The sequence below is a fragment of the Echiichthys vipera genome, assembly GCF_963691815.1.
Source record: "Echiichthys vipera genome assembly, chromosome: 22".
Classification (NCBI taxonomy): Eukaryota; Metazoa; Chordata; class Actinopteri; order Perciformes; family Trachinidae; genus Echiichthys; species Echiichthys vipera.
The window spans coordinates 15,724,695-15,736,842 of record NC_139847.1 but is presented as its reverse complement, the minus strand read 5'-3'; the positions used below and the strand labels follow the sequence as shown (position 1 = coordinate 15,736,842).

The 12,148-nt window shown below is 41.0% G+C and overlaps 1 protein-coding gene across 1 annotated transcript in view; it reads left to right on the top strand.

Moving 5' to 3' along the window:
* dnah2 (dynein, axonemal, heavy chain 2) overlaps nt 1-12,148 on the top strand; it is a gene marked incomplete at both ends in the record, with an annotated part of 64,035 nt that overhangs the window by 11,802 nt on the left and 40,085 nt on the right. The window contains 19 exons of the mRNA XM_083936942.1: nt 108-252; nt 480-672; nt 1,119-1,319; nt 1,598-1,754; nt 2,340-2,514; nt 3,444-3,607; nt 3,895-4,056; nt 4,468-4,571; nt 5,775-5,931; nt 6,599-6,681; nt 7,722-7,902; nt 8,429-8,567; nt 8,804-9,021; nt 9,587-9,676; nt 9,777-9,902; nt 10,462-10,572; nt 10,778-10,966; nt 11,167-11,270; nt 11,888-12,077. Coding sequence (XP_083793068.1) covers nt 108-252; nt 480-672; nt 1,119-1,319; nt 1,598-1,754; nt 2,340-2,514; nt 3,444-3,607; nt 3,895-4,056; nt 4,468-4,571; nt 5,775-5,931; nt 6,599-6,681; nt 7,722-7,902; nt 8,429-8,567; nt 8,804-9,021; nt 9,587-9,676; nt 9,777-9,902; nt 10,462-10,572; nt 10,778-10,966; nt 11,167-11,270; nt 11,888-12,077 — 2,889 coding nt within the window. The remainder of the gene's footprint in view (nt 1-107; nt 253-479; nt 673-1,118; nt 1,320-1,597; nt 1,755-2,339; nt 2,515-3,443; nt 3,608-3,894; nt 4,057-4,467; nt 4,572-5,774; nt 5,932-6,598; nt 6,682-7,721; nt 7,903-8,428; nt 8,568-8,803; nt 9,022-9,586; nt 9,677-9,776; nt 9,903-10,461; nt 10,573-10,777; nt 10,967-11,166; nt 11,271-11,887; nt 12,078-12,148) is intronic.

The window sequence follows — 12,148 nt, the reverse complement described above, 5'->3', positions numbered from 1 at the left end:
CCATACACACTAAATTAGCTTGACAGCAGTTGTTAGTGTGAGTGCGTGTGTTTGTTTTTGTGTTTGATTGTGTGTGTGTGGACACATGCGTGGTTCTGTTTTGACAGGTGGAGTTTTCCCCGAAGCTTGGAAAGCTTGCTCAGATTGTGAACATTATGCCTCAGCTCATCAACACCATCTCAGAATTCAAACGACTGCCTGACGTTCTCTCCTGCAAACGGTCCCAGGGGAATCCCATACACATCAACTTAGGTTGGAAAAAAGATTTTTCCTCAGATAATCGACATTTCCCAAGAAAGATTTTGCACATCCAATCAGTTTTTTCTTGGTGCTGAATGTAGACCTGATGTACAGTATATATAGCATCCTTGGAAATTAGAGGATTGCAGATTACTAAGAAGCCGATATGTGACCACATCTGTCTGTGTGTGCTTCTACTCTTGCCCCCGTGGTCACCTTCGTCCTCTTTGATCCTTCAGAACAAGACGAGGAGATAAGGAAGATTCAGGCTGCAGTGGCCACAGGGATGACAGCCAATGCCAGCCACCTGCATGCTTATCTAAAGACCTGGGACAAATACAGGGATATCTGGGAGAACAACCAGGACTCCTTTATACAACGCTACCAGAGACTAAACCCGCCAGTCACTACTTTTGATGCAGATATACACAGGCACTCAATTCAAAACTTCATTCTTCAAAGTTGTGCTCCTTAAGATTTTCATCTAGTTAATTGTCTTTTAAGTTACTATCTACTAAAGAGTGAGTTAAAACAATGGTGATTGATCATATGACTTACTTCATATGACTTTCTGCCAAGTATTCATATGTAGGTCTCTGTCGACATTCCCGGGCAAGATGTTAATATGCCGCCATGTTTGTGACGCTGCTGACAGAGGTTGGTCTGCTGGCCCAGATCGTCATTAATGGTTATGCTGAAAGAACAGGCTTGCCTGCAGTTACATCTTAGCGCCAAAGAGGCCGCTAGAAAAAACATATCTCAATTCTTACGGAGTACAACTTTAACGGACCTGTTTAGGAAGTATCTATGACGCTTTAGGTCATAAATCTCCCTCTTCTGCATTTCTGTTTCATGTCCAATCTCTGGTTCACCCCCAGGTACACAGAAAAGAACAACAGTGTTCAACAGGAAGAGACGGTATTGAACATCCGGTTCGTCATGCTGGACTGTTCACCACTCAAGTCCTCCTTGGCACAGCTGTGCAGTGAGTGGCAAACCAAGTTCACCCAGCTGCTAAGCCGCATGGCTAGCAACCGCCTAAAAGAACTTCATGCCTCCCTGCAAGACAATGCCAACAGGTGGGGAGTCACGTAAAATGTACTTTATTATGGGGAGCATTTTATGTTTTAATCACAGAGAGTTGAGATGACAAGTAAAGAGGGAGAGAGATCTACAAAGATCCTGGTATTAGGCATCTTAACCCCCTAAGCCATGGGGGACAACCCAAAAGTACTTTATTGATTTAACCTATCCTGGGTGAATGAGCAGATTTAGATCATGTAAACATTTAAAATATGTAGTGTACTAAATGTTGTGTGACTCTGTGGTGTGTGTGTGCATGTGCATGTGTGTTTAGGCTGAAACAAACCCCTCAAACACTGGCAGATCTTGCTGAGAGCCTGAAGCTCTTGGAGTCCCTCCAAGGAGATTTGGCCAAGACAGAAGCTCAGATTCCTCTCATCCATGAACAGTTTGCTATCCTGGACAAATATGAAGTCCCTGTGGAACTGGCTGTAAGCAAACCTGATACCGGGCTGTATACATTCAAACACACGTACTTTGACTGTGTATGTGTATAAACTGTATAGAATATTGAAAATTATTGTTGTTTGTACCCCTGTAATGTCTCTTAGGGTGTTTTGGTTTTAATAAGTTAAAAACAGGGCGAATGTCATGATTAACAACTGTGATTGCGATGGCTGGTCAGGAGGATGTATTGACTTTGATACCACCTGATCACTACTGCTAGACTCTGGTGGCAAAATAACAACATGAAGGCGCCTTTATCTGGGATATTTTGGCTTCACTTTTGTACAGTGGGAGGAAATTGAGACACATCATCCATCTTTATATACAGTCTATGGTTTAGAACAATTAATGCATCTCATGTTTATTGTTCATCCTCCCTGAAGTAAATAATGAAATCGGTAGAATTTTTGTCCACACACACATTTCAGCAGAATACAGGCATCATCATAACTCTGTCTTCTTTGGTAGTGATGGGCGCTGTATCTGTATTTACACATACCGTAAATGTATACTCAGAAAAAAACATGCCTTCTCATCTTGATTCCAATCTCAACTTGGTGTACCTACAGGTGCAGGACATGCGTGAGGTGCTAGATGGGGAGTGGGTGTGGTTCCAGCAGGTGTTGATTGACAGTGACATCATGCTGCAAAAGCACAAGGAGAAGTTTAAAAACAGCCTCGTCCTCTCCTCTGAAGAGTTCAAGAAGAAGATCCAGAGCACTTTGCAGGAGTTCAACAGCACAGGTCAAAGACGCTCTCTCTTTCACACACTTACGTTTGCTCTCTCTGTTTCCTTCCTTCTGTTTCCATCTGTCCATGAGCCATTGCTGATCTTGAGGAAGCCTTTTTACAACAGTCTGTATCTTATCTATTTTTCCTGCCCCTGATTATTTGTGACTCGCAGAAAAAGGGATGTCGCTGACTGAAAGACGCATCATGACTGAAACGCATCACTCCTCTGCTGTGCCTTTCTCACTGTTTTTGGTTCCTGTCTCTTCCCTTCTGTTTTTGGGTGCTTCTATTTTTTTTTCCGTCCCCTCATTAGTGTGCTATAAAGTAAGGGTGCTGATATGAAATAAACCAACAATGTATGTAATTTTACATGTACTGTTAAAATAGCAATTTATTCTATATTGTGTTATTCATTGGAATCAATTTTTTTTTCTAATTCAGTGAATTGACCACCTGACAATCAAGGGTACTTGGTAAAAAATCTGTAATCCTGTAAATTTAAGATATGATATCTACTGTATGATTACATTTTTAATGGTTAAGTTTCTCAAGGCTTGTACGAACCTGAGTGTGTTGGGGGAATCATATAACAGAGCTGTCAGTCAGCCATACATGGTTTGGGTAGTCTGGCTTACCGGATGTACAGTGCTGGGATAAAGCCTGATGTCAGGTCATGCCAGGCATTCTCCTCCCCTTCTGCTATCTCTGCTATCTATTTTACAAGGGCACTGTCGCTGCATCCTGGGCTTAGCGCCACCCAAGACGATTGTGATTGTTTTAAAGAAAGACAAACAAGTCAGAGCTTTTGTTCCCCCCACCCAGAATGTTAACTTGTGTAGCCAAATCTTTGTGTTTGTGTGTGGACATGTGTGTGTTTCTGTCTATTTGAATGCTTTTTCATGTGTTTTGTAAGTCCCAACTTTTTGCATGTGCATATCCAGGTCCATTTGACAGTGCACTAAGCCCTGAGATGGCCTTAAACCAAGTAGCAGTGCATCGCAGCCAACTGGAGGATCTAAAACAGGAAGAGAGCACCATCCTTCATGGGCTGGCCTTCTTCAAAATAGAACTTCCCCCCTCCAAAAGCATCCGGATACTGGAGAAGGTCTGACAAAGCACTTGGCTTATAGTCCTAATATAGTGTTGATCTGCCTTAAGCTTATACAGACTCTTAACATAATGAGCAGTTGTGGTTGTGATAAACTGCCTCAACATGTGGGAATGACGTAAGCAGTTTAAAGACTTTTTTGGGCAGTTTTACAAATATTTGATAGTATATGGTATTAGGGAGTTGATAAGAGATAATAGAAGGGGGTTGATATGCAACAAGCGTGAATTTGTTGAGCTTCTGTTTTTTCGTATGTTAGTTTTGTGTCTGTATGTTTTGTACAGGACATAGACCACCTGCAGCAGGTCTGGGAGATCACACAGGAGTGGAATGCCAACTGGAACATCTGGAAGGTTGGTCAGTTTGCCACGCTGCTGACGGAGAGCATGGAGAACACAGCACAGGAAATGTTCAAAAAACTCCACAAACTCCAGAGAGAACTAAAGGTCAGTTCTGCCACACAAGGTTAATTTGATAGCTGCAGATTGTGGTGTCCTGCTACAGTGTGACAGTCCCAGTTTAGTATATATCACCTGTGTCAGTGTTTGTTTCAGGCATATACGTAAGTTGTACATAAATGCCCAGAGAATACATTTGATCAGTACTGTACAATCTAGAAACTGTACTTTGATCGTGGTCTCTGCAGAAAGGAAAGATAATCACTTTGTGTTCATAATGGATTCAACATCAGCTCTTAGGAGACATCATTAGGTATTGCATTTTTACAGTGACAGCTAAATCATTTCATAGCCTCCCTTAAGGATGTAAGAAATTTGGTGCTAATATCACAAAATGCACAGCTTCCCAAGAATAAAGCATTACACAGTAGTGAGGACCTGATCTGTGTTTGATTGCAGGATAAGGAGTGGGACATAGTAAATTTCTCCAAGAACAAGATTGACCAGTTCAAGAGGATCATCCCTCTCATTGCTGATCTGAGGAACCCAGCCATGAGAGACAGGTATTAATTGAAACCAAGTGTCTACATGTATTTCTTCATCATATAACACTTGTCACTTTAGTATATCTTGGAATTGCTCTTGTAATAATTTCCTTACCCTATGCTTAAGATGGCAGGAGCACAACTAAATAATACTTCTCCATTAGTTAAATAATAATTAGTGCTTTAAAGTCCCTTTTTAGAAGACTAATACCAGAGGGAATGAATGATATGCATGCTTAATTTGCTTAATGATATGCTGTTAATTTGTCACCGAATCCGATCCAAATGTATTTATAAAGCACACAACAATTTTAAAAAATCCAGGTTGGTTTTGCTTTGAGTGAAATGGACAGATTTTTTTCTTTGGGATAAACCCTTTCTTCAAGGGCTGTGTATGCATCCCATGTTGCCCTGGTGCACTGCACCAGAAAACAGGGTTAAAAACACTAGGATTAAAAAAAAGACAGAAGCAAAATACATCCTGTGTTCAGCCCACTTGCTGTTAAGAGAGCACTGTTGCTGTGAGTGAAAAGGAAGACAACAACCAGGGGGGGAAAGTTGGCACAGATTCTGCTGTCTCCTCCCTCTCTATTCCACCCTCCATCCCTCTCCTCTCCATGCCAGCTGTCAGTAATGTCAGTCAGTGGCTAATGATGCTCCGGTACAGAGCTCAGAGCAGAGTGATACACCTGTCATGCCAATATATGGTTTCTCTCTACTCATGCTGAAGTGGTTCACAGATGGCCTAGTTTTATAAACTTTTAACACACTAGACATTGCTTTAGTACATCACTGATGCCAGTGATCTTTATGTCCTTCACTCAGTAGTAAGAAGGTCAGTTGTGCATTCCTGGATGCTCCCAGACCTGTACAAACAATGTGTGACGTTAGTAGTGTCTAATGAATATAAAAAAATAATATCAAGGTGTAGCTTTGTGAAAGTTTAACTTAATCAGCGTATACAGTACTGCCAGATTCTAAATGTAGACATATCGGCATGTAGTAAGCATATGTTTTTTATTGTGGTATCCCCTCTGTTTGTTAATAAATACTGGTCTTAAAAAAAGAGGGCGTAATATGTTTTACAAATTGTACAGTCCTCTAAAGCAAGTATGTGATTTGTGATTTTGGGTTCCATGAATACAATTATCTTGATCAGGTTACAGTCATCTGGAAGGTTCTAGTCTTCCAACTACACCTTTATCATCCTCTTTCTTTCAGGCACTGGAAGCAGATCTGGGAACAGCTGCAGTGTTCGTTTGACCAAACGAGCAGTGAATTCACTCTTGAAAAGATCATATCTCTGGGCTTTGACATGTATACTGACAACATCTGTGAGATCTCTGGAGCTGCTAGCAAGGAACTCTCCATAGAACAGGTGAAGTCTCTTCCTCCAGTCTAGACTGATGCAGTTTTGATGATTCTCCTGCTACCATTCATTCTAATCAGTCTTGCCCAAAAACTTTGGTGAGCCAAGTTAACTGGCTCCTTTCCAGGCCTGCTCTTCTTGGGTAGCTAGCCTGGTGCTTGGTTCTCAGCCTTTGTCGACATCAGTCTTGCCCCTTGCCCCTCTCCATTACCGTACCACACATGTCAGTACTCACAGAGGTTTCATCAGTGCAGTTTAAGGGCCAGATTTATGCACATAGAAGCATATTGCATATTTGCCTTGTGACTTTCTGTCACATTTGTACTCGCTATCTGCATATAATCAACTTATTATTTACTAAAGCAGCACCTAGTTGTGCAGATTCTCTGAATTATCAGAAATGTTTCCAGTAGAACTAAGATCTACGGGTTCCTGTCATACATAATATAATCATGAAAATATGTCATTATGGAAATGTTCAGTTCAATTCAATTCAATTTCATTTATAGTGCCAAATCATAACAAAAGTTATCTCAGGACACTTTACAGAGTAGGTATAGACCGCACTCTATGACTTATTTACGATTTACATAAACCCAACAATTCCCCCGTATTTTCCACCACGTCAGTGGTGTGTTCTGTCTGGTAACATTGATCCTTTTGTTTGTTATTTAAGGGTCTGGAGAACATTACTAAGACATGGGAGGAAACATCCTTGGACATTGAACCTTACAAAAATCAAGGCCACTTTCGGCTGAGGTGAGGAAGCAAGAATGGAAGGCAGTGTTGGGTGGAAGGTTCAAGAAGTTGTTACTGTGACCCAGACTTAAACTCACTCCAACTTATGATCAAAGATTTGTGTCTCATTTACGTGCATTACTAGATCCCACAGCTCTGCTCATCATACAGTTCAAGACTGCCATCCAGTGATGTCTCAGTCGAGCTCCGTTTGTGTATCGTCGAAATGAAATGCCTCTATAGCACGACTGTATAGTAGAGAGCATATGTGATGTGAGAATGATCTGTCTGTTAACAGCCTTGTCCGACATGTCAGAAAAAGGGAGCAAGTTTGTTTGTTTGGTGTCAGTTTTTTTGACTCAGGAATGAGTCAAAAAAACAGAGTTAAGCAAGTGACAGTCTGGCTGGTGAAAGCAGGAATGCTCAGGCCATCTGCTGCATTTAAAAAGGAATAGAGTCAGACCTCAGGCCCTAATCTAGTCCCAAGTCTAATTAACAGCCCAAGTCATTTCCACTGATTCGACAGAGGGGGGGCACTGGCCCACAGTAAAAATAACGAAGAGAAACATGTGGCATTGCTGGCCAAGTTTTCAACTAAAGTAGATGACACGGACAAAGCTGATAAAGAAGAACACCCAACAAATCATCTTGTCCAGCTTCTTTACTACTTTTGCTACGAAACGACATTGTCATTTCCCCAGATCAAATTCTCTCTGTAACTTTTTTATTATTATTTGATTCATTATTTGAGTTGGTCATATAACATCAAATTATGATCATGGATATTAACAGGGGCCTCCTTTAAGTCTGTATGCAGGATTTACGTTGGCACAAGGGGGAGTAAATATTAGAAATACCTCTCAATGTTCTGCAGAGACAGTTTTAAAAAACTGAACATAATAATAATAATAATAATAATAATGATAATAATAATGTATTAAATAATTTATGCAAATGCATTGGATAACCTAATAAACTGATTACTGTATACTATACCACCATTGGGATCCATTATATTAAGCAGTCATCAGCAGTTTCCTTCTCCGTCCCTGTCCCTCCAGGTCTACAGAGGAGATTTTCCAGGCCCTGGACGACAACATGGTTGTTTTGTCCACAATGAAGGCTTCTCGGTTTGTCAAAGCCTTTGAGCAGGAGGTGGACCGCTGGGAGCGGCGGCTCTCACAGGTGCTGGAAGTCATCGAGATGATCCTCACTGTGCAACGTCAGTGGATTTATCTGGAGGTATGGGAAACACTCACATACTCTACTATCTGATAGAATTCATTACTATACATGGGTATTCATTGCTTTATGGCTGACATTTCATTACTGTTATTTTTACAAATTTAATGGAAGTACACATTTATTATCTGTAGTGGTCATTTGTTAATGGAGAGTTTGAGTGTACTTCAGTAGATGTGATCTTCAATTGTTGGCACAATATACAGTGCAGAATGTGTTTAGGCACAGTACTAAATGTAGGTCTTCCTCTTTATAGCAGTGCTCAGAGAAGAAGAAGATTCCTTTATTGTTACTTCTTAGGAGTTGGATCCAACTCCAGTATTTTTTGCTTAGTCAATGAGCATTAACCTAATATACTTGTTTTTGGGGGTGGGAGGAAGTATCATTCAGTTTGAGTGCTGTTCTACTGAATTATCTCTGTCACTGCTCTCTGGTTTTGGTGTGCTCACCACAATTAACCTCTTTTCACTACCCCACTGCCATCTTTCTCTGTCACCCTCCATTTTTCATTTCTTCATCCCTCCAGAACATTTTCCAAGGAAAGGACATCAGGGAGCAGCTGCCTGGAGAGTGCAAAGACTTTGAAGACATTAGTTCTATTTGGAAGACCATCATGGGCCGACTCCACAAGGATAACAACGCCTCGCAGGGAACACACCATCCAGGTAGAACAAGATAATTCATATTTACTTAAAGGACATGTGGGTATGAAATCAGTACATGTTGTCCTTTAACTTGTGTTGGGTTACAAAACATATTAAAAAAAATAGTTGGGTAGGATTAGAGTGTGTTAAGAAACAAGCCTGTGATGATGAAGAGACTTTGTCATTAATAAAACATATAAAAGATATATTAAAAATTGAGTAAAGTCCTCAAACAGCCTCTCTTCTTGGTCTTTCAGGCTTGCCTGAGAAGCTGTCTGGAGTGAGTGCCAAGCTGGAGGAGATCCAGAAGGCCCTGGACATGTACCTGGAGACCAAGAGGCAGATCTTCCCAAGATTTTACTTCCTGTCAAATGATGATGTGTTGGAGATCCTTGGGCAGTCACAGAACCCTGCAGCCATGCAACCCCACCTGAAGAAGTGTTTTGACAACATCAATCGCCTGCGCTTTGAAAAGGCAGGGAACATGCAAATGATCATAAAATGAATCCCAGGCTCATACACTCAGTGGCCAGTGCTGCACTATGACTGCGAAAGAGTCATTTAAGGCCATTTAGTTGAGATTAGATTAGTACACTTATACATTTACATGAGCAGGGTTTCTTTAACTGAAGTTAGTCGCTGAGACCAGATTCTCTCATATACTACTTAATGGGTATAACAGGACACAAATGCAGGAACTATCATAAAGGCCATAAAGGTGTGTTTGTGTGTGTGTGTGTGTGTGTGTGTGTGTGTGTGTGCGTGTGTGCGTGTGTGTGTGTGTCTGCGTGCACAATAAAGTGTGCTCTCCAGTGGTACATCAAGCCTGATTAGAATCTAGAATCTTGCTAGTGTTTATTTTTAAAAGCACCTGGAGGCTGCAATGATTAGGGTCAATGTATTGGACCACATCATTTTACTTGATTGTAAGTCAAGTTTCCAGGATGAAGTGGCCTCAAAACATGGACCACAAAACACTGTTTTAATATCATACAGAATACACAGACAGAGATGCTAATGTGTATGTGTGTCGTCCATAGATCAGTAAACTAGAAGCCACCGGGATGTTCTCTGCTGATGGGGAGTTTATTCCATTCATGTATGTAATAAATCTGGACAGACCTGTGGAGGTACAGCTTGATGATTTTGATTATTATTTGTGTTCATAATCAATATACAAAGAGTTATGGGGGCGAATGTGAGCACCATTTTTGTTTTGTGTATTTGTAGCTTTGGCTGTGTGACGTTGAGAAGACCATGCGTAATACACTAAAGGAAGGTCTGTGCAGCTGTCTTGAAGCTCTGAAGAAGATGACAAAGCAAAGAGACAAATGGGTCAGAGAGATGCCAGGACAGGTACATCTGTCTTTGTCCTTTCCCCATTAAACTGCCCATCGTGCTTTCACATCTTCACCCATCCGACATTCTTGGGTCACTGATGCAGAAAAAATAAGATGGATACAAAATAGTGATGTGACGCGTACGAACGCAGCGGTTCTTTTGAACAGCCTTTGGTGTGAACGGGGGGAACCAAGAGCTGTTCTTTGTATTTTTGTGCCCAAATCTCACCTGCCCTAGATCCACATACATGCTGTCACGGTTGCTCTGTGGCACCTCCCCCTCCTCCTGTGGCTGTGACTTTGACAGTAGCGGCAATGAGCTGCAGGACGCGCAGACACTGAAAACATAGCAATTATTTAATAATACATTTCAGTTTCAGTTTAGTTTATCTCAAACATGTAATTGAAGAGAGAAAGAAGAAAGAAAAGACAAAGCATGAAAATATCCAGAAATAATATTACCAAACACAAATGTCTCTCCAAAACAAATGATATATAAATTTCAAATTTGAAAATCAGTGCGTAATTGCAATTATGTTTGCTCATTTTACAAATCCCAATTCTTCCTGTTTTAGTTGCTGATCACCGCCAGTCAGATCCAGTGGACCACTGATGTCACTAAATCTCTCATTACCAGCAAGGACAGAGGGGATAAGTCATCCCTTAAGTCCATGAAGAAGAAACAGGTTGGATTTACTTTTTGTTGCTTAAGTAAAGTTTGTGAACTCGCTGTGATGATTTGTTTACTTGCTAGTATGTTTCCATACCGGGTATGATGATTCTAAGCATGTAAAATGTGTTTTGTCATCTGCGTCTTGAGTTAAGCATTTTCAGCATTGTGTATAACCAGCGTAATGATGTTGAGATTTAAAAGGCGTCTTTGTTTCTCAGGTCTCCATGCTTCAATCATATTCAGATCTCATCCGTGGCAACCTGTCCAAAGTTCTACGTTTGAAGATTGTAGCGCTGGTCACAGTGGAAGTTCATGCTCGGGATGTCATTGACAAGCTGGCCAAGGCAGGCTGCAATGATGTCAATGCTTTTGAGTGGCTCTGCCAGCTGCGACTGTACTGGGATAAGGTATACTCTGAGAGATACAAGTAACAGTAAAGCCATCATTTCAACAACATTTTTGAAAGGATGTTCGATGAGCGGTCAGATTGCTGACCTGTCTAATGGCAGCACAAGACCAGCTTTGCTGAGCTCAGCTGAATTGGAAGGAGACACAGACAACATCCACTAAACATGTCCATTTTCTGGCTTGTTTGTCCTCCCAATAGGATTTGGATGATTGCATAATCAGACAGACCAACACACGTTTCAAGTATGGCTATGAGTACCTGGGCAACTCTGGACGGCTCGTCATCACCCCACTCACTGACAGGTAGCTATCAATCATTCAGTCAGTCAATTAGTGCACCAACCAACAAATGCATCAACACAGTGCATCAGTCAACCTGTTACATGTCAGTTAATTCATTCATAAGTAATTAATCAAAGTATTTATATTTTTAATGGTATTCATATTGAGTATCAGACAACTAAGTGACCCCCCCCCCCCCCCATTCTGGGGACTGAGGGCAGATTTGCACTGTGATCAGTATCTTTGTAATAAAAAATAAAAAATTGATTGAATTAGATAAGAGCAGACGGAATCTGCCAATAGCATTGTTGCTATAGCATATTCACTAGATTACACCTTGGCATGGACAGATAAAATAATTATTATGTTAATTGTTGTTGCAGTGGGAAGATTGTAGGATATATTGGTTCACAATGGATGGATTAAAGTACAGCTTTAAAGGCTTACAACATACTGTATTACCATTTTGGACCCTGTTGTTACATCCAAGTCATACAGTCATTCATTCAAAGTTTCAGTATATGTTTATTTAATTTGTTTAATGGTGCTTTGATACCAAAAATATCCTGATCATATTTGCTTATAATGAATATTGCGTTCTACATTGATTCTCTCTGTAAACATTTGACTCTGTCCAGGTGCTACATGACCCTGACTACAGCACTCCATCTCCATCGGGGGGGCTCTCCTAAAGGCCCAGCTGGTACTGGGAAGACAGAGACAGTAAAGGACTTGGGCAAAGCTCTAGGCATGTACGTCATTGTCGTCAACTGCTCTGAAGGACTGGATTACAAATCCATGGGACGCATGTACTCTGGCCTGGCACAGGTAGGAAAAAGCTAGCAGATGAGGATGATGATGATGGGGATGATGATGATGATTCTGACAACGACAACTGA